Here is a 22,633-nt window from a genome sequence, read left to right as displayed (position 1 = left end):
CAGGCTCCATTTTTATGTACTTTCCTACAGTAAATAAGAATAAGTGTTCAATTTAACTTTTAGAGTTCTTAAAAGAAACAAAAACCAACATATCACTTGTGGTCTGTGGTTGAAGCTTGAAACGTGACATTTACAAATAGCTACTTAAAACATTAGATTCACAAATTGTTCAAAAGATAAAACGATGGGAAAACTGACCATGATATTATAGAAAAGCCATGACCAGGAAGTGTGGAGATATGGGTCTCCAGGCTTTTGTTTTGTTATTTCCAATGTGATTTTTGGAAAGTAATTTAGTTTTTTTTCCTGGGTCCCAATTCATGCATCTGTATTCTAAGAGATTTGTAATGAGCTTAGCTAGGGTTCTTATCCAATATTCAAACAGTAATAGAAATAAAACATCCTAGTCTAAATTTAAACAAGGATTTATGGCAGTATCTTCACATAACTTGGCAAGTGTTGGCTGCCTCTATCATGCTGATGAGAAAATGTAAGTCCAATGCTCTGAGTTCAGTCCCGTGGAGAGAGAATAGCAGGGGACTACTTTGGCCCCATCTGATTGCATGCCATTGTGCTCAAGTGATTGTGATTGAGAGAAGATTATCAGAAAAAGGAGCTTTCTTACTGGACAGTCTGAAAGGATGAGTCGATGGAACTATCATTCTTAACCTTATGTCCCAACAATTGTGGCTTCATGTGCATGAGGTTTTCTGGGCTGCAGGGGCTCAGCTCTCCTCTCAGGCCATTGAAAAGGACCGAGCAGCAGCTGTCTTGGGGCACTGGGCTCTCAGGTCGGTGGCCCTCATACCTCCTAGCCAGAAGGGGCTGTGTCGGCTCCTGGGCAATGCTGGCCAGCAGGCTCCTGTCCCCAGACTGGCTGGGACCCTGGGGCCTATTTCCTCCACTGACAAAGTGGCTTTTGCTCTTGCCCAGTGGGGAGGGAGACAGGTTGGATTGATGCATTCCGCATCATCTGGCTCTGGCACCTCTTTCTGAGCAATGACCAGGCTGGGACTGGTGCACAATGTCCCTTGATAGCTGCTTATGCACGAGTCACTCTTACACCCTAATCCATAACACCAGGCAGGCAGAGAAGCAGAATTTAGTTGAGGTCCACCGCACAGCAAGTCAAGAGCATGAAGGGATGCATTCCCCAAAGTCAGGTTTCATTTCTTATGATTCATTTGTAATCATTAAGAGCTGCGGGAAGAATTGCACAATTAAGAATTGCAAATGACTGTGCCTTTCATACTCTGTAACTTTCCGAATGTTTCATTTTCTATATTCCATTTCATTCCCACAGAAATATCCCAACCAAGGTTTATTTTTATTATACAGAAAACAAACTTAAATTTCAGAGAGGTTAAAACCTCTTCCTGGTGCATATCTGAAAATCACAAGCCTTTAGGGACCTGAGGCAGGAAGACAGAAAGTTTGAGCTCAGCTTGGGCAACTTAGTGACTAGCAAGACCCTGTCTCAAACTTAAAAACAAAAAATTAAACAGGGCTGGGAATATAGTTCAGTGCAAAGGCTCTGGGTTCTATGCCGTTTTAAAAATAAAAAGCAAGTAAAGGAAAAGGCTCTGGTGAATCTGTGAACTTAGACATCTAGACATGAAGTTGTTTAGCTTCAAGCTCCTTGGTTCCTGAGCACTTTGGAAGATGCTGCTGAAGCAATACCACTTCTCCAAATATTTACAACACCCATGTAGGGGAAGCCTATGCTAGGGGCTGGTGTGACATCTCCAAAAGCTTGCTCTCTTGGGGTAAATAAAGAAGGATATTTTAATACAACTATTTATTACAGATTCAGTATGCTTTTCAATTTGCTCTTTGCTCAGAGTGCTTGTGCCAGCAACAGCGAACCTTTTAGAGACCTAGTGCTTAGATTAGAATCCCAAACCTTCTTATTTATTGCAAAATGCCAATGCTGCAATTAAACCTTAATATCCGATGCTCAGCAGACACTAGACTCTGTCATTTCAGAGTCTATGAGGTGCTACTGTTTTGTCACAGCTGCCCAGAGGAAGGTTTTGGAGTGTTTCAGAGACAAGTGCATTTTTCTATAGTCTGCACATCTCCCCTGTCTTCTCACTCCTGATGCTGTCTGATTCTCTGAGGCACAGACACTAGGTGGGGACCTCCAACTAAGCATTTCTAAGGCTGGCCTCACAGTTTATCTCCTCAAACCATGTCCTGAGCCCGCAGATGGCCTTACTCTGAGGTGTTTCACAGTGAGTCTGCCTACACTTCTCCTTTCTTTTTGCATCGTTAATTCTTATAGATATTATTTCTCAAAACTCAGAAGTATTCCCAGCTTCACTGATTCTACCATACCATCAGGCTGTGATGCTTTTCAAAGACTACGCAGATATCTTCTCATTGGTCCCTTATCTGAGCCCATCTAACTCAGGGCACTGGAAATACTGTGGTCCACATGAATGTATTTTCCTTCAACTTGTGCTTGAACTCCTCGAGAACAAGGACCATCGCTCTGTACAATGTCTGATCAAAATGATTTTTGCTTGGAGGTACCTGCTGGTGCCCGGTCATCCTCTTCCTGTCACCTCTGCACTCCTCTGTAATGAGGGTGGTGACATGAACCTGGGTTATCTGGACGAATGACTCCTTGGGACAAGGTTTCCACCTGTTCTAGTTAGGGAGGCTGTGCCTAATGGCAACTTTTCTGAAGGAATTGATGTGGAACAAAAGGCCAGATCAGAGAGAACCTTCTAGACTAGTTGGTGCCTCATCACTGGTCAAAAAAGACACCAAGAGTATGAGTCAAGCCAGAGATTCCTGCATTCAGTGTTTGATCCCCAAGGTTGGGAGGAATGAATGGGATGTAGTGTTCAGTCAGGTTTTGCTGAGTAAATGTCTGATGGAAAGAATGACTGAAGGAACGAATGATTAACCTGAAAGTGACACCCTTCCAATCCCCGGAGGCCCAGTGTTCGTGTGGCAAGTACATCTACACCCACAGAGGTAGACACATTGCAATTAAGCTCCCTCAGAATACCACCTCTTGCCTTAAAAGCACTATTCCTACCCATTTTGCCATTTTCTGAAGCAGATCTGGAATTCTTCTTTCACAAGTGTCTTCAGTTGTGGTGTCCAAGCAGCCTCAATATCCTGACTTGAGTGAAAATGTTTACTTTTCATGGCCATTTTGACTTAGGGGAAGATACAGAGGTGCAAGATGCCAGATCCACTCAACAAGATGGATGAAGACACAGCTTCGTGTTTTCATTGATCTTTTTGCTGGACAGCGATCGCCAACAACATACTTTATTTTTGATCGTACCTCATAAAGACACTCCTAAAAGAGAACTTGCAGAACTGCTTCAGAAAGTGGAAGGAATGAGGGGACAAGTGTGCTCATGTGACACAGAGTATCTAAGGGGGGCTAACAGAAATGTGTCTTTTACTGTAAAAACTTCAAAAATTCAAACATTTCCCATATAGTTTAGCAGCCTCTTGTACATAAATACTTCATTCAGAGAAATAAATACCTCTTTCAAAGAAATAAATTAAAATTAAATATCACAATCTTCTCTCCACAATCAACCACAATTAAAGTGTAATTACAGCTATTTACTGGTACTTTACACACATATTACACAGAGTCTATAATTCACTTAGGTAGATAAGCTTTGAAATTTGTTTCAGTAACTAAAAGACATAAGACCCGTGGGTGGTAAATGGACCTCCTACCAGAAAAATCATACAATGTCGTGTTCTTAGAGTTAGGTCTGGGGCAGTGAGTGGAAGGAGATTGTCCTGTGCTTCGCCCAGCAGGAGGTGTTACACAGGGGTGAGCTGAGCAGGGGAGTGAGTGGGTGGTTATATGAACTCTGGCTCTTCTTCCTGCAGCTGTGGGGAGCAGACTCACAGCATGCAGTGTCTTTCTGGGCTCCTAAAATCAAGGGGAGGCAGGGCTGGAATGTGCTTCTGGTTTATATTCTCTTCCCTAAACCCCTGGCTCTGTCTATCTGTCTTTCTCTGAGAATGACAGGTGATTTTATCTTTATCTGCGAGAGACACAGACTTGGTCATTCACTGTGAGCAGATCAAAAGCCAGCAGAGGGATGAAGTCAACCTAAAATAGATCTTTCTAAAACTGCTTGGTAACAAGGTTATGAACAATTTAAAAAAGAAAGAAAAGAAGACAGGGAAGCACATGCTGGAGATAAGAGCAAAGAACCACTTCCCCCCTTTCTTTCTTATTTTCCCCCTACCTTTTCTTTTAAATTAATTTTTTTTTGGTCCAGGCAATCAAATTGGACATACAAGGAGGCGACCTTGGTGCAGGAGGGGATGGGTTCCCACGGCTGCTCCCCTATCTGCAGGTAGGCTTCCTGCCCCAACCACCCCTCCATTGTTGCAGGGTACATTTTATAATGCGAATCACTGTCAGCAACATGGCTCATTATTTTCCTCACTGAATAAAATATGAGCACATCAATTATGTGTCAAATCTCTTCCTAAATGCATACCCTTGTTGCAATGACCTTGTGTGGCTTTTATATTTTTCAGTAGTCCCTGACATTTGTCAACTGGGTTAGTCCCAAACCTTTCTAACCTATTATCTCATTCTTTCAGCAATCTTGCAACATTCCTGTTGGGTTAATTAGTGGTCTGACTTGCAGGGGCGCTGGTCAGGGGCACTCACCACTGCTTGTAGTCCGCGTCGCAGTTGCAGTAGTATTTGGGGTCTGTACAGTTGCGCTCGATGCCACAGGCGCACTTCTGAATCCCGGGCTCTGAGCCTCCCCAGTAGTAGTGCTTCTCGTTGGCTTTGCCAACCCACCAAGTATAAGGACTCCCATCTGCGAGGAGAAAGCATGGTCAGAAAGGCCCCTGGATATAGTCATTGCCATGCCAGCCTCTTCCCCCTTCTCCAGAACTGGCACAGTCCTCAGAGACACTGAGCAGTGCACTTAAAGTAAATTTAGTTCAATAAGATGAATATTGATTTTTTTTTTTTTAGAAATCTGAAGCAATGGTAAATCCATGTTTTTCTATTGATATATGTAGTTCTTTCCTTGGAAGAAACTTTGACATTCAAGCGTCTGTAATTTAGGAGTAAATTTGAAAGCCAGATAGGAGCCAGGCTACCTTGTTTTGACTCTAAGATACACAGTTAAGCAAACTGATGGTCACTGAGACCATAGACTAGTAGAGCTAACTGTGGACATCCATCGTTTCTACATATAACCTCTTAATATTATGCAGAAAGAAATAGTTTAGAAAAGTTAAGAGATTCTTTCAGTCACTCGCCCGATTGGCTCCCAAACCAGAAGTGTGAGCAGAAGTCACCAAAAGAGTAACAATACAATGAACAAAGCTCTCCACATAGTTGGTCCTTCATATCAAAAGCCTCCACATCCACGGCATCAACAAACTATGAATTGCAAATATTTGAAAAATAATTATGTCTGTACCGAACAAGTCTACAAACCTTTTTTCTTGGAGCTATTCCCTAAGCACCATAATGTAACAACTGTTTCCACAGCATTTATGTTAGATGTTAGAAGTAATCTCAAGATAATTTCATCCACAGGCTGAGGATGCACAGGTTATATATAAATATTTATTTTATGTGAGGACTTGGGTACATGTAGTTTTATTTATTTATTTTTGTACCTATAGGGATCCTGGAACCAATTTGTGCATTGCTTTCCTGGTTATTTAGCCTAATACTCACTGGTTCATTCATATACTCATCCAATCAAATACCCATTAGGGTTCCATTATATGTCAAACATTATGAGAAACCTAGTAGAATGATGGAGATGGAAAATACAGATTGAAAGTACAGTTTAATAAGTGTTATGAACATGGAGAAGAGTTGTCTAGGGAAAGGAGGTCAGTAAGAAAATACTTTCAGAGGTGGTAAAGGGTCTCAGAGCCTTAATGGCATGCTCTGGATGAATAGGACTGTGAGAGAGGTAAGTGTTCTGCATTAGCAGCTTTCCTGTTGCTATGACAATCCAACTTGAAGACAGACTTAATTCAGCCCATGGTTTGGGGGGATTAAGTCCATCATCAGCTGGTGCCAGGGCAGGGATATCAGAAGGGTGGAGGAAAGCTGTATTGGAAAGCATGCTGAGGTGGTGGTGAGCAGGCTTCAAAATTAATCAGTTGGATTTGTATATTAACATATGCATCTGTCCCAGGTCTAAGTGACTCACTTGAGGAGCCAGAGGCTGGCATGCAGAAACAAAACCCCCGTGCTGGCTGTCATGGTAGAGGCGTGTAGTGGCCAGTGACACTGGGATACCTCTGAAGCTAGATAACCCTGCGACAGGGAGCACTAAATCTCACTCAGAGTTCCAAGGCAACAACTACCAACCTTAGAGATAAGACGGGTTCTCTCATCAAGCACGCATTTACTGCGTGGAATGTCTTTGCTCCGTCTTCACAAGGCCTTGCTCACTATCAAACCTTTTGCCTCAGCTGTCCCCTGGACGTCCCTGCATGCTCCCCTGCTGCTGACCCAATAAATAGTGGGCAGTTCAGAGAAGTCAGGAAGAAGAAAGAGAAAAGATGACCCAGGGAGGAAAATGTAACCCCCAAAGGTACAACTTCTCTCATTAGGTACCGATTCTAAATACCATATTAACTAAGAACTCATCAGCAGATCAATCCACTGATGGTTACAGCATCTCATGATCTAGTCATCTTCCAATAGCCTTGCTGCTGAACAGATGAGACTTTTGAGGAATAGTCTAGATCTGAATCACAACAGACTCCCATCCAAAGAGAGCAGGGAGTAAGGTAAAAAGACAGAGGGCAAAACTCTGGCAGAGGGCAGAACAGTGTGTCTGCAGGAACGTGGGCACACAGGGTCGAAGGGGGCTGCGGAGAGTTGACAGTAGGTATCGGTAAGGATCACATCGCAAAATACCTTTCCCAGAGCTGATGTTATTTTTGCACTGCTTAATTCTCTTTTGAAAATTCTCATTTTCCTCCAATTTAAAAAGTAGAATCTCATCCTGAAAATCATGGGCAAACACTAAACTATTTGAAGCAAACAATGAATTCTTATAGTCAGATTCGAGTTTTAAAAGATCAACAATAAGTTACTAGATAAATTTCTGTGAGATGATGTCAGGGAATCCAGATGTGATGGTTCCTTTTCTCCTCTTTTTCTTTCCCTAGGACTGAATTGAGGGCCTCCACATGCAACTACATCCCCAACCTCAACCTTTTTGAGTTTTTTGGACAATGTCTCACAAAGTTGTCCACACTGAACTTGAGCTTGTAATACTTCTGCCTCCACCTCCTGATAGCTAGCTACAGATGCTCCTTTTTAATGGAGCAGAAAAATTACAAAGCAGTACTAGAAGAAAACAAAAGTAAGTAAAAAAGGAAAGAGACTTGGGAAGTATAACTGGGCCTGGTGGGATAGTGTTGGTGCAAAGGGGTAGAAGTAAGCAGGAGGCTTCTGGGCTGTGTGATCAAGAGGATGCTGGTGTGATTTGTCAAGGCAGGAAATGGTGAGGAAGCTCAGAACCCAGGGAATATTGAAAAAGATGATGAGCTTAATACATAAAACATAAAAGTGCCTGTAGGCACACAGATCTTAGGAGTACAGAGCTGAAAATTCTGTTTTAGCAACCATCAGGACAACCCAGGAAATATTGGAAGTGGCAGCAGCGTGGATGGAATCTGTTCGATTGCTACAGCATTTTGAAATGAGATGAGAGGGAGAGGACCACAGTGGAGTCTCAGAAAGAAGGCAGCCAGAGGGTGAGAGAACAAGGAAGGAAGGATTTCCAAATGAGCAGATGGCTGTCACGAGCAGATTTCACAGTGAAGTCCACTAAAAGGAGGATATAAATTTTTTTAATGTGACAATTAGAAGGTAAGTGGAGACCTTGTTGTGAGGAGTCCCAGATGATCAGAAAAAGGAATACATTGGGAAGATTCGAATTCTCCAACAATAGAGCCTTTGTTTTAGTTTCATTTTATTGTAGCGACTGCTTAATGTGAAATTGTCCCTCTTAATGATTTTCTAAGTGTATTATAATACAGTATTGTTAACTGCAGGCACGGTGTTGTGTAACAGACCTTTAGAAATCCTTTATCTTGTTTAACTGAAGTCTTTATGCCCTTCCTTGTGTTCCCAGCTCCTGGTGACCACCAGCCCACTCCTGGCATCTACAATCTGATTATTTTATGTGTTTCATACAGGAGGAAGCATGCAGTGGTTTGTCTCACACACAATGGATCATTAGTTGTGCTTTCCTTTCCAGCTCTACTCCTATTTTATCAATTCTCTTCTGCAATAATATTAGTACTAAAAGAAGAAAATTCTGCAATATGTGCAACATGGAGGAGCCTGAAGTTGTGCTAAGAGAACGGGTGACTCCCAGAGGAAGCTGGGAATAGCGGGGATCTAGCAGCCAATAACCCGAAAGGCTGAATCCACTAAAGCCCTAGGTCTGTGCACAAACATTTCATGGAATTAACACATTTGTCTTTTCAGTGTGTTAAGTACTCATTTGGGTCTCTGAACATCGTGCTCAAAATAAAAATATTGGAAGGTCTTGCAAGCATGAAGTATCATTTGAATAATCACAAATAATACAGTATGAGTCTTAATGAAATTACAAAAAAACCCTCAAAACACACACACACACACACACACGCAAACACACACGTGCACATGCGTATGTACAAATTCAGAAAACCCTGCTTTGGTACCTTCTCAGATATTCCAGTAGTTTTTTTTAAAATCAATTTTGTTAAAATGTAGGCAATTTAAGGTCATGAAAATGGACTGGGTAAGGTCCATGGTCCTCTGATAAGTGAACATGCGTCTTGAACTTGAAAAAGAAAAGATATAACTGCATATATATTTAAGTGTATAAGATAGATAACCATATTACTGAGTTTTGTTGAATCATTGAACAAAACTGTTTGCAGTTTCACTGTTTGAAAGTCCCCTCGATATGCTTTAATTTTGTAATTTCAACAGCTATTTCTAAGATGACAATATGTAATTAACTAGTGATTTCCTACTGTTTATTTTTTCTGAAATTCTGTATAACTTGTACCCTTTTTCTGTTTTTTTTCTTTTTTCTCCTTAAATAAAATAAAAAAAAGAAAAAGAGTTACAGTACTCTAGTATTCTCCTATTCCACATGAATGTCTAGGTTTGACTTAATTGACTATTTTTTCCTGGCACAGTTATATTTGGAAGGCTTAAAAGCTATCTAAGACAGTCTGGTGAGTCGTTGAGGAGGAGACATCACTATTCAGCTTGGAAGGAGAAAGGGTGACCACCCTCAGAGACAGGACTATTCTGCTGCTGCCCACCGGGTCTGGTCTTAGCATCTCAGAGGCCCAAGTTCACTTTCCACAGTCAAGCCATTTGCTTCTGCCTTCCCTTTCTGCCCTTGGTTAAATCCACAGCATATCACACACTCTCATTTTCTTTTGTGATGGTAAAAACTGCTTGAAAAACCCCATATGTGGAACCTGTATACAGTAATCTGAGCCACACCAAAACACAGTGAGTCCATCTGACCCATGAGCTGCACTAGGGTTCTGTTGATTTCAGAAACAGGAGAATGTGGTGGTTCTGTGCTGGTGTTGCAGAAAGGTCCCGGGGCTACAAGACCAAAGTTGACCCTGAGGATATGGAAACATCACCAGGTCAGCTGTCATGTTCACTTATTATGTGGGTTCTTTTCACGGTGCCTTCTCTCAAGGGAAAGTTTGATTTATGCCATTGTTTTTGAGAACTTGTTTGGAGGGTCTAGCAAGAGAGCCCATTGACTTGTGTACTCTTGACAGAGGAAGTGGATGTCCTATGTGGGAGAAACTTGACCTCTTTGAAGGAAGGGGACACCCTCCCACCCTGCCAGATCCGTCAAATCAACTCTGGCAGTTAATGACATGACAGATGTCCCTGCTGGATTGCCTTCACAGCCACCATTTTTGGAAATGAGAGGTTATGAACTCAGTTTCTGGAAGGGAGGAAACAGCAGACATGGGTATAATAAGAGTTAATGGATTGACTGGCAGGAGACTCTTCTGTTCGGTCTGTAATTCCAGTAGCCAGTGAAAAAGTATGCATCTCTGAACCTCAACCCAACTTCATTTTATGCTTCCAGTGACCAATAGAAGCAGTGTAACACCTTGTTGTATCTTCATGATGGAAAGTGTCGGGAACTTGCATGAATCAAAGAAATCGTGCATGGTCCGGCATCTTTGTAAAATCAGTGAACGATGTTGGTACAAAGAGCAAGATAACAGCCTGATTCACCTCCAGGATGAGTGGTGAGAGATGTGCTGCAGGAGAGAAGAGAGTCAGCTGCTGGGTCTCAGCACTACCTACAGGAGTTCCCAGAAGCCAGGGAAGGAAGTGTAACTGTCCAGTTATTTGGGCTGTCGTGTTCAGATAAGTTCTTGGTTATGTGTGGGATACAGACTCTACATGTATGGCACACCATCAGTGCACTGGAGAGGAGGACTTTTGTTAGACGTTGGGAAGGGAGGCAAAGGTAAGATGTGCAGAGGCATTTCTTCCAGTCCATGAAGGTTAGTACTCAGGTGACAGTGGCCGGGTGTCCTGCTTCTCCCATCCCCTCCTTTCCCTCAAATCATAATACTTTAATTCTTAGATAATTAATTCCCCCAGTTAAGGCAACGAAAAACTGATATTATTCCATTTTTCTTCCTAGGCAAATATGTGAAACCCTTAGGTGTTTTACCACCTGGTGTGAACAAAAGAATTGCAGTAAGAAAAACATATTCCAGGGAAAAAGCAAATTGCAAATGTTACCAGCACTGGTCATTTTGGTTAAATTGCTAAAGCCATATAAATTTTTAATTGGATGTATATTATTTATATTTATCCAGAGAGGAATGGTTCAATTTGTTCTGAGCAAAGAATTGCTTTATTTGTGCTATGCTAATAAAGTGTTATTTTTGGTATGTAAAATCATTATTTACTTGTTGATTGTCTTTGGGGAAAAGTCAGTTAAAAGCAATAGAAATGGAAGGACTTTTTAAAAGATAAGAATAAAAAGTGTTGAGAAGACAAATAATGCATCTAAGAGTTTAGGAGTTTCTTTGACCTTAGAATATTAAAGATTTTAGTTAACTACACTAAGTAGGCACTGCCACTTGACTAGATAATGGTAAGCCACATTATAAATTAACTAAATTGCCCAAGTTGGGTATGTTGAGCCAAATTACCAGAGTTGGGCATATTGAATTAAAATAGCCAAGTATGAATAGAATTAAATATAATCAGTATAGTATTTGTACGTACTTCAGATCAACCGGTCTTACGGTGAAAGGTTCATTATGGATTGGGTAATTAAATGGGAAAAAGGGAAAGGGAAAAAGACTACTTATTTTCCAAGACTTAAAGAATCCAAGAGATGTCCTGTTATTTGTGTCAATAACAAGTTATTTCAGAAGCACAGGCGCAAATGGAGGATGATATGTTGAAAACACAGCTTACATCTGTGTTTCCAGAATGTGTTCTTTGGAACTTTGGAGCAACCCAAAGCCACTTCATTTCACTAACTACTGCTTGGGCACACTCTCCATGAGAACCCTGGGGTGTCACTGGGCTGCATAACGAGTCCCATTGGTTCTCCATCTCTACCATATTACAAACAATACCATAAGGGTTTATAGTCTCCATGATGGAAATTTAAAGCATATTTTAGCTCGATGAAAGCTATTTTTATTATACTCACTACTGCCAGCTAAGTACAAACCCTGTCACAGAATCACAGGGAGCGTTTTAGCAGAGGAACTAAAACAGGTACAACGCTCCGCAGAGACGCTTTTCACAGTGGTATCTGGTGCCCCCTGCTGGTAGCTCCTTTGTAACCCACCCAAATTCTGCACCAGGGAATTCTGGCTGCTCAAAACCCCTTGTGACCTCTTTGTTTAAAAATGATTTTATAAAAAAAAAAAAAAAAAAAAAAAAAAAAAAAAACACATAAAAATTATTTTATTGTGGTTTTTTTTTGAGGTTCACAACTTGGGGTCCCAGGATAGATGCATATAGGTAGCCTTACGGTTTCTATAACAAGGCAGGTTAATGTATCTATCCTCTTACCCACGATTCCCTAAATCACTCAGACTCTGAAAAATCTGCCCTTTCTTCTTCCCTTCCGTCCTTTCCACGGCACTGAAGAAAAGTTTCTCCTCCTCTGTACAGTGAATTTCAAATGGCCACCGGGATCTGATGCCAATGGTCCTTATCAAGTTATGAATGATGACAGTGTGCTTATTAAACAAAGATAACCTTATTTGGTATGATTATGTGCAGAATATTCTGACACTAGCGAGAATCTCTCTTCTACTATAAAACACCTAGAGATGAGGCAAGGTTAAAGAGCTTTTAGATTAAGTTCTAGACTGGATGGAGCAGAGAGAATATTTCAAAGTGTTGTAGTTGCTACAGAAACCTCCAGATAATCTGACAGAATCTGATAGCTATAATTTGGAAAGTCAAGTAGGCTGGAACACACATTCCTATCACCTGGGGTATTCACAGTACAGGGAAGACAGGGCCTGCAGCTAAAGGTAACCCCAGGGAAGGAAGTAGGGGTGACCCACAAGTCCTGGGCTCATTAGATTACATGGAGAGGGCCTCTCTTCTTTGACAAGTGGAATTTTCCTTACTGCAGTCACTTCTAGGATTTGTGCCAGAGCCCCCATCTCAGGATTCTTACAAAAGCAAGAGACTCATGGAGTGACCACTTTTTAAACTTATTTTGAGCCATTTGTGGCATATAAGAGTAGAGAAGGGTTTCTGACTTACCTAAGGTCCACCAGATATTGTGGTAAACAGCATTGATTTCTTGGTTACTGAATAGAAATCTCAAAGGAAAATCTTCAAACTTAGGCACCGATGCCCTGGTGATGCTTATCAATTGGCCAAAGGACAGTGATGGATTTAGTTCCCTGGACACAGAGGGGCATCTGTAAAGAAACAGGCCAACTGCCTCTGCACCCTTGGACGACATCCTCAGGACCCTATTTATTGTAGAGATGTGAAGAGGGAGCGGAATCATTGACTATGGCAACGCCTCCATTTCTGTCTCATTTTTTCTGAATAATACACTCACGGCCACCCTCTTCTTTTTGCAGTGCCATAGCCATAATCTTGAATCAAAATACCCAAATTTTACTATTTAAACTAAGGGCTTTAAAAACAAAATTAAGAATCGTATGTGCTGGCATGTCCTTCTGCACAAAAGCTTGTCATCTCAGGCTGCCTATAATTTTTGAGAAATCAATTTATTAAAATAGGTAGTAATATTCTCTTTTGTTTTCCAACCATTGTAATTGTATTTTAGCCTATGTTCACATAAAGATCAGAGAAAGAATGAATCCAGAAAAGTCCTGCACTTTTACTGCAGACGGTGATGTGTCGCTTGGGAAAATTCATATTCTGAGTTTCTAACATAAACATTCCACTGACAGTTGGAGGTGAACATTTTATCTCTCTGTGACTGAATGTCACTAAACTCATCTGATTAGAGATGAGCAGGAATGAATTCAGTTGATTAGCTTCAGGCTGTACCTATCAGAATTATGCTGGATTTTGCTATTTTTCTATTGATTTAATTCGGGGCCAGATTTAGAAATGTAGAAGTGAAGTTCAGATTAACGTTGACCTGAACTGAAATGTTAATTAATTAAAATTAATTTCACTGCATAATATTTAAATTTATTTTATTGAATTGAACTTAATAGATTTCAATCACGGACTAATTCCACTGAACAAAATTCGATGCAGTTGAATCAAATCACTTTGAATCCTATTCAAGTGAATTAGATTTTATTAATTGGAATGGAATGAAGTGACAGATTTGATGGGAATTTGTAAATCTGAGTGGTATTAGAGAGAACAGAATAGGAGAGCTCACTCCAAGTTAACTTGGCTTTGGTTTCTGCCAGGACCACTGGCCCTAGGGTCTCTCGGGAATCACTGTGGTTTATTTGATGGCATCTGGGATGAAATATGATTAATATTCAAAGCGATGGATGCAGCCATGTGCTGTTGTTTCTTTGTTCCTCTCTCCTGCCCTCCCCTTTCTTCTATCTCCACGCCTGTGTCTTTTCACACTCCCCTCCTCCCAGTACTGGGGATTGAACTTAGTACCTTCACACTAAGCTATGGCCCTAGTACCTTTTCATCTGGAGACAGAGTCTTGCTACGTATCTAGTAGTCCAGTCTGGGCTAGGGCTGGTGATTCTTCTGCCTCTCCTTCCAGAGGGCTGGGATTACCCCACATCCAACTCTGCTGCTGTATTTTGGTATCAAATTAATACTGGCCTCCAAGAATGGTTGGGGCATGTATAAGATTGAAATTATTTGGGAAACTCTCTGAGGCTAATATAATTTAATATCTTCCATTGTTATAGATTATTTTTATATCCAAACTATATACTTATACTGTATTCTTATATAGGTTTGTTTTGTATATTCTTTTTTTTATTTAGAGAAAAAAGCAAAACAGTGAAAAGGGTAAAAATAATACAGAATTTCAAAAAAATAAGAAATTACTAGCTGATAAATTACGTATTGTTATTTTAGAAGTAGTTGCTCAAGTCAGAAAATCAAAGCATAAAAAGTGGACAATCAAACAATGACTGTACAAACCATTCTGTTTGATGAACTAACACAAACTCAGTAGTATGAGTATCTATCTTGGCATATGTAATCAGTTATGTCCTTTATAGCACTTTCTTTCCCTTTCATTGTTACAATATCTATTATGCATTTTGGATCTTATTACTCTTTCAGTTTTTTATTATTTTTTTATACTAGAGAGACAATACGATAGTTATAAATGTGAGTCAGATTTATCTCACTTATGAGGATAGTCTCAAATTGCCTCCATCTACCCACAAAAGCCTTAAGATCATCCTTTTGTTTTTGCTGAGTATTATTCCACTGTATAAAAGTACCACATCTTTTTCATCCATTCTGTGGTTGATGGGCAATTTTGTTGTTTCCAAGATTTAGCTATTACAAATTGTGCTTCTATAAACATTAGTGCACATATATTGCTGAGACATGACCTTTTCAATTTTTATGGGAAAATACCCAAGGGGGGAATGATTTGTATATTCTTATGTATGTTTATATGTGTTCTTATATATTCCTGCTTTGTTTTATTGAGGCAGGGTGTCACTATGCAGCCCACATTGGCCTTGAACTCATGGCAATCCTCCTGCCTCAGCCTCCCATGTGCTGGGATGATAAGCATGCACCACCACACCAGGCTTGTTCTTATATATTCTTATATATATTCATTAATCCCTGATTTTACATTTATTTTATTTGTTCTACTTTATTTGGCTACATCCTAGGGTTATTTGTCTAGTGATTTTTAAAATTTTGATTTTTAACTGACAACATTTTTATATATTTATCATACATAACAGGATGTTTTGAAGTATACATACTTAGAGGAATGCTACATTGGCTTGGTTAACATACACACAAGCCTCTACTAGTTACCAATTTTTTATGTAGTCTCAGCAGTTTTAAAAACATAGTACTGTGCATTGTTATTAATTAAGGTCACTTCATTGTACAATAGAAGGCTTTAACTTTTTCCTCTTACCTAACAAAAATTTTGTATCTTTCGACCACCATGTTCCACCTCCCCTGGCGCAGCCCCTGGTAACCACCGTCCCACTTTCTATTTCTATGAGTTCAAGTTTGTAGAGTATCTCATATTAGTGAAGTCATATAGTATTTATTTTTCTGTGCTTGCTTTAGGTCACTGGATCTAATGTCTTCCAGGCTGACTCACATGGTCACAAGTGAAGGAATTTCTTTCTTTTTAAAGGTTCAGGTGTGTTCCACGGAGAGGATTTGAGACATTTTCTTTATCCATACATCCAGTGATGGACGCTTAGTTTGATTCCATATTTTCTCTCTTGAGACTAGTGCCACCACGAATACTGCCTAAAAATGTCTTCATTTGTAATAGTGAATTTCCCAGGTGGCATGTTTAAGGTTGATGGTTATGTTCTTTATTCAAAAATATTAGAATGCTTTTAGGTTACTGTTATCAAGAAGTCAATGGTTAGTTTAGCTTCCATTCTTTGTAGATAATCTGAATTTTCCATCTAGTGGGGAAATTCTTTTCTTTCTCTGGGGGATTCACTGTGCCCCATTAATCTGCCTCTTTATTTGAACCTGCACTGTCTCTTCCATTCAGGTAAGCCTTAGCCATGTGCCCTGGTTAAGTCTTACCTCTTGGCTCCCAGCTGCCACTGGGAGATATGTTCGATGGTCCTAATTATATCTCCTTGCTCTTGATTTCTTCATATTTTTTCAAATCTTTGTCTCAGTCACTGATTTCAGGAAAATTTCTCCAGATTTATTTCCCCTTTTAATACTATCTCTTCAGTTAGGCAGAAATTACTACTTAACTCTCCTGTTAAAATTCAATTTTATCCATTATACTTTTATTTTTCTAACTTTTATTTGGTTCTCTTTCAAGTGCTAGTCATTATCTTTGATCACGTCTTCCATAATCATATCTTCATTTCTGAGAAGAAAATCATTGTGATCTAATAACTTTACTGTTTGAAGTTTTTGCAGAACTGAAAAATGCCAGTAGCTGTTTCTGTTGATTTTCTAGGATGGTATCTTTTCCGTTATCCTCTTCATGATTAGCTTTCCCAATGGGGTCAGATTTCTGGGAGATGTACCTGTGGGAATTCTTTGAGGTCCAGTTGCAGATATATTCCTGTCACACATTTTTATTTGCTTTTATAAACTATCTGGGGATATTACCAACCTGTGTGTCTTTAAAATACATTTTCAGTTTGATTTTTTTTCAGCCATCTAAATAGTTGGAAGTTGTGCTGAAATCATACATCAGTTCTGGCCTTTAGTTACATAATTTTAAGGGACATCTCATTTTTTTCTATTTTTTGGGGGCCGAAGTGCAGATACTCACAGTTCCTATTCTTCCTCTTTTGTTGTTTGCAAAGCAGGTTTTTCACTTTCTGTTTAGCTTCATTTTTCTTTTGACCTGGAAGTCTAGCTTCTTGAAATCTGTTTTGCATGGTTGCAAATGGTTGGTAAGAAGGAGCTGCAGGTTGCAGGGGCCAGCAGTGCAGCCTGGCTTTAGCACCATTTATGCTTGGGATTTATGGGGTTTTGCTTCATTTTAGGACCCTAAGATCTCCTTCAGGTTCTTGCCAGCTCGATTATACATTTAAAGGGGCCCTGATCCTGTAATAGAAGGCTTTGACTACGGAAGATTTTAGACATGGAGCAGCATGTGGTGGTTTAGTATGTGCTGTAAGGAAAAGAAGACTAGAAGCAGAGGAAACTTTGTATGAAGACATGGAGTGCTTCACACATGGTGTTTCACACACAGGAAACATGTGTAAAAGCACAGGATTTGGTGACCAGAACAGCTAGTGCTGCCTCCTAGTCTTTTAGGTTAGACAAATATGAATAACAGAAAGAGTTTTCTATTATGGAGAATGTTAGTTCATGGAGAAATATTCAGCCTAGTTCTACAGACAGCAAGTGTGAAATAGTGGTGGATCTCTATGGGCTGTGTTTCCACCTCCTCAGGGGTGACTTGGAAATATCTGTAAGGTGGTACTGGAAACTAGTGCCCAGATTTCAAGGATGCTAAGTGTTCTGCTTTGGCTGAGAAGGTCCTGCACAGTGAATAACTGTCCTACCTGTAGGGTAACAACACCTTAACAAAGAAACTTTCTTCATAGGAATGTAGACCTAGGACAATTAGGAGGCAGAGATGGTGAATTCAAGAGAGCATCAGAGCTCAATTTGTACCGCTGTGAGTCATCCACAATGATCACTAGAGCCCAGGAGTAAAATAAGAGTGCACAAGGAGCAAGGTGACAGGAACACGGGACAAGGACTTAATCAGGACAGCTCCCAAGAGGGAAAAGAAGCAAGACAACATGGTCACTCCCATGGTCCTTTGCTTTGGCCCATGTTTCCATTAAATCTCAGTGTATACAGGACATACTCATTGCTTACTGTACAATACTACATTGCGCTGGTCTTGTGCACTTTTCTCCTTGACATTTAGATATTCTACTATTCCTCTAGACTCCTGCACAGTCCGTGGTATACAGCAGCAGTAGATAAATACTGAAAGGCAAATGGAGAAGCCTGGCCATCATCACTGGGTTTGAGGTTCAGGAGACCGTCCTGTTTGAGATGGTCAGCTTTTAAGAGTTCAAGGTGATGTGGCTGTCAGGAAACAGATGTGAATGATCAAGGCAGGAAACTATCTGATCTTGACAGCAGAGATAAGCCAGGAGAGAAAGTGTAGATTTCGCAAGGAATTAGGGTTCTGAAGCTGTTTGTAGTCAAAGGAAATGATCAAAGCTGTGGCAGTTGAACCAAAACTGGTAAAACACTGCCATCGGTATTATAAATCCTCTTCTTTTTAAACTGGCTGAAGCCCGAGCCAACCCCACACAAACTCAGTCTTGGAGAACATCGTAAGCTGGGATCATTATCACAAACTCATTCTGATAAAGACATAACCAGAGGAGTCATGAAAGAAAAACAGAGAAAGCTGAGCCTTAACACAGAGAGGCATTTTGAACTGATGCTTTCTTTTCTACTCTGATAAATTAGAGGAAAAAAACCATGATGACATTAAAGTAGCTTTGACCTCAACCTTATCATCTGTGTTTCTCTCAAGGCAGAAAGCGCAACTGTATGAAAAATGCATTTGTCCTTCAAGGTAAAGCACAAACCGGAGATCATGTGTCTTGCTTGCTGCTCGGTGGGGGCAGAACCCTTGGTCCCCGAGATGGCAAACTGGTAGAGCCACATATTATCCGTCCATGATTTGGGCTTTCTTCCAGGAAACCGAGACACTAACACCTGTTCCAAGGGCACAAGCAGTTAATAAAAGCTACGCAAATTCAAAGTCCTGCAATCTCACAGAAGAGCAGTGAGATGATAAGAAGTTCAATAGCAAAGACAAGAGGCAGATTTCTCAAGTGGGTAACAGGGATACTTATTTAAACAGTGAAAATCACTACAATTTACCCTTATTCTTCTTTGCTCAACAACAAAAGAATTGCATGCTAAAGCATGGAGTGAAATTTTCCTTGTGTGCATTTAACGACTTGTTTTATCAGCCAGTTGATTAACCTACTGGTGTTAATTGAGATTCTTCAAAACCCTTCACATTGTATCAATTAGTCCTGTGTTTTTTTTTTTTTTCCTTTTGCAAAGCAACTGATTTCAGTCTGATGATAATGACTGTAACAAATTACACAATACGCGGTATACTTTTTGTTACCGCCGTCTTGGAGCTCTGGAGGAATAATTTTATCAAGATGCCTATTAGGAAGCAAACTGCTAAATGCATCAAAACCACTTGCGTTTCTGATTTTAAGTATTCATCCTTATTTTAGCCTGATGCACCACCCCGCTTTGGATTAAGAATAAACTTTCTGACAGCTGACCTCTTTCTTGGTGTGAGAGTTTTGTCGAGGCCACTTGGGCTACCCTGTCCATCCTGCTGTTCCCTGTACCCCTCAGGGCTGTGAGGTTGCAGGTTTTCTGCCTGGAATTCTCCTCTCCATTGTCCACAGAGAATCTTCCTCCCCTCCTTTGTGTGTTGCTCAGATATTTTTTTGTTTCGTACTGGGTTTGAACCTCTGCCCTTGCCCTGAGCCATGTCTCCAGCCCTTTTTATTTTTTGTTTTGAGACAAGATCTTACTAAGTTGCCCAGTGATCTTCCTGTTACACTTGTGATCCTCCTGCCTCAGCCTCCCAAATGGTTACATTCGTGTGCTTCTCAGACGTCATCTTATTAAGAAAACTTTGTCTTCATAATCCGTCTAATACAGCACCATTCCTTTCTCTCCCAGCCCTTATGCTGCTTTCTTTCTTTATTTGCATTTATCATTGCCTGCCTGATGCATGACAAACTGCTTTTGGATTACTTAGTCTCTTCCCCCCTCCAGAGTTTAAGATCAGATAGAGCCAACTTTTTATTTTGATTACTGATAAATATCACTGCATAGTAGGTGCTCAATAGATATTTTTCAAATGCATGCACTGCAAGTCTTTATTTCTTTTTTCCTACTGAAGCACATTTTAACTACAAAGGCAAACAGAAAGAGAGAGAGGTCACACCACATTCCTTATTCTGGAGTTCGGGCCTTGTTTTGGGTTTTATATTTGCTGCTTCCTGTTCCGTCCATCGAAAGTCACTGTCACCTGAGGCAAGGTAGTCCTTCTAGTCAGTCTCATCCACCTTACCTGTTCCTCCAAGGAGTGCAATAGAGCCATTATACCATGTATGGAACCGTCTTCAGCCATGGGTTTGCAAAGTCCACACTGGTGAGCCTAACTAGGTTAATTTTTCCGTCTTCATCCATGGGCAATAGTTCTACCTGTATCTCTGTATCATATTCTGATTTTGTGTATCACCCCTATACTCTTAAAAATCGACTTTTGTTAATCAGAACCTGTTTTTTCTGGAAGCTTAACAATCTGCTCGTGTCCTACACTGACTTAAAGTCAATCAGGGGTTGGGTGGACAGTTAACTCATTGGATGTGATTCTGCAGGTTGACCTGAGGGGCCATGCCGAGAGCCGAGTCCACTGTGCAACCTGCCGGCTAGCCTGGCTGACAGTAATAGGTCTGTGAGAAGCGGGGGACACTTCATAACTCCCACCAAGCTGTGTAGATTCTGGGAAACCCTAGTGTAACCCACAGTCAATAGTGATATCAGCACGATTTTCTCCACTGCTGTACCAATATTAACTATCATGAGGAATGGCATTTGCACCAAAACGAGAAATAAATTTAAAACTGCATGGCATCTATTAGATTTACAAAGGCAGGCAAATCTTACTTTAAAAAAGCCAACAACAACAACAACAACTGAAAAGAGATTTCTAGACCTATCTACTCACACAAACTATTTTCTTATTAAACCCTTCATTCATAAGAAAATACATTTGGGCGATACTGGTTTTCCTGGGTTCTGTCTTGTATGCATGGTGGGTTTTAGGGTTGGAGTAATAATGGGCTGGTAAGGCAGCTACCTCAGCAGACTCTTGGGGGATCTGAGAGGCAGGCCTGTGCAAAGGGGAGACACAGTGATACTGGTGCAGCCCAGGCCTTCACTTGAGCCTGGACAGACAGACAGACGCCTGCATCTCTCTCCTGGCCCTTGCTGTCCTGTGAGGCTGGCAGCTGTGGCTCTAGTGTATGTAGTATCCATCCCACAGATCTACCAATGGCTCATCATGACCAGGAGACTCTCCTGTGGTCATTCTGTCCTCCGAACTGTGGACACGTGGCTAAGAGCAATGTGGCTGTTCCTGATGCCTGCAGCTGGGAGTGGAGCTTAGCTTCCCTTTCCCTCCCTCATTTCAGACCCTGGATGTCCCATTGGGTTAGAGAGGTGGCTGGGAAACAGATCTCTGGGAGAGATGACTGGTCAATGGGAGTTGAAAGATTTGGATTCTGTTCTAAGCCATTATTACCCAAATGTTCCATTTCCTTCTCTCCCAGGCTCGTTCTTGCTTGTAACCTGGGGCTTAGGCTTTGATCACGTCTGTTTCTTGGCCTTTATGCTCCCTGGCTTTATGGCTTTTCCATTTAAGCATTCAGAAGTGACCTAATGGGTTTCACTGTAGTCCCTGTCTTCTACAAATTGTGCATATTGGAGCGACATGATGCCCAAACTTCCCACTTCCAGAAATACCCTCCTTCTTTTTCCAAGGGCTTGCTGTATTTATCCTTTACCTGCAAATAAATGGTGTTTCTCTACTCTGGCCATTTCTGAGGGACAGTTTTACATCCGCCTTTGCAAAGGAGGAGAGCCCCCGACCAGCCCAATGGCAGCTACTTTCTATGTGAGGTCACAGGGCTTAGAAGCCGCCTGGCTTTTTCTATGCAGTCTCTGAGATCATAATGAGAATGAGACCTGTATTTATCAGCTGCATGAGTCCAACCCTAGGGTTTCACTGTGCAGTTTTGCTATTGCTGTCTGTAGGTCTGGACCTACCATCTCTTCTATGAGGACTCCAGTCCTGTGTTCCTGGCAATCCAAGGTTTTCTGATTTTGGTGGTGCTGCAGGTACCTCAGCCCCACCCCAGCTCTTCCACATTTCACAGAAGCCCCTGTGTTCACTTGTGTTTGTGCTCTAAAAGCTTCTTGCTCATTTTTTAAAACACACAAATAGTTTGGTAACAAGGTGTTAAAAAGAAATTCGTATTCCTCTTCTCTCTTCTGGTGGCTGAACTGAATTGTGGTGATCTAATGGATGACCACATGAGAATCCCTTCACAGACTACCTTTCTGCTGTATAGTCACTTGGGTTATAGAAGTTGGAATTACTTTCTAGACAAAAGTGCAACTTGTGCTTTCCACTGGGTCAGGGCTTGCTATGGTTTCCTTCTTCTAATTTCATGACCTTGATGTTATTGAAGTCTGTGAGGAGCATGGTGGTGTGGTCCATGCCTGTGCCCCACCCAGCCATGGCAGGCAGCCCATATCCAGGGCAGTACAGACATTTTCATCTATGAAGCTGGCCTCATAGTTTTCATCTGTGAACATGGCCTCACCAGCCACAAGGTCACCTACCACCCA

At 41.0% G+C, this 22,633-nt stretch overlaps 1 protein-coding gene across 1 annotated transcript in view; it reads right to left on the bottom strand.

Moving 5' to 3' along the window:
* Cntnap2 (contactin associated protein 2) overlaps positions 1–22,633 on the bottom strand; it is a 1,917,858-nt gene that overhangs the window by 454,785 nt on the left and 1,440,440 nt on the right. The window contains exon 14 of the mRNA XM_063250667.1: positions 4,673–4,829. Within this exon, the coding sequence (XP_063106737.1) occupies positions 4,673–4,829 (157 nt within the window). The remainder of the gene's footprint in view (positions 1–4,672; positions 4,830–22,633) is intronic.

Source organism: Cavia porcellus, unplaced genomic scaffold, assembly GCF_034190915.1.
Source record: "Cavia porcellus strain 051 isolate PalLab524CR breed Dunkin Hartley unplaced genomic scaffold, mCavPor4.1 scaffold_6, whole genome shotgun sequence".
Lineage (NCBI taxonomy): Eukaryota > Metazoa > Chordata > Mammalia > Rodentia > Caviidae > Cavia > Cavia porcellus.
Note: the sequence above shows the minus strand (reverse complement) of the source record. Positions and strands in the feature narration are given on the sequence as shown.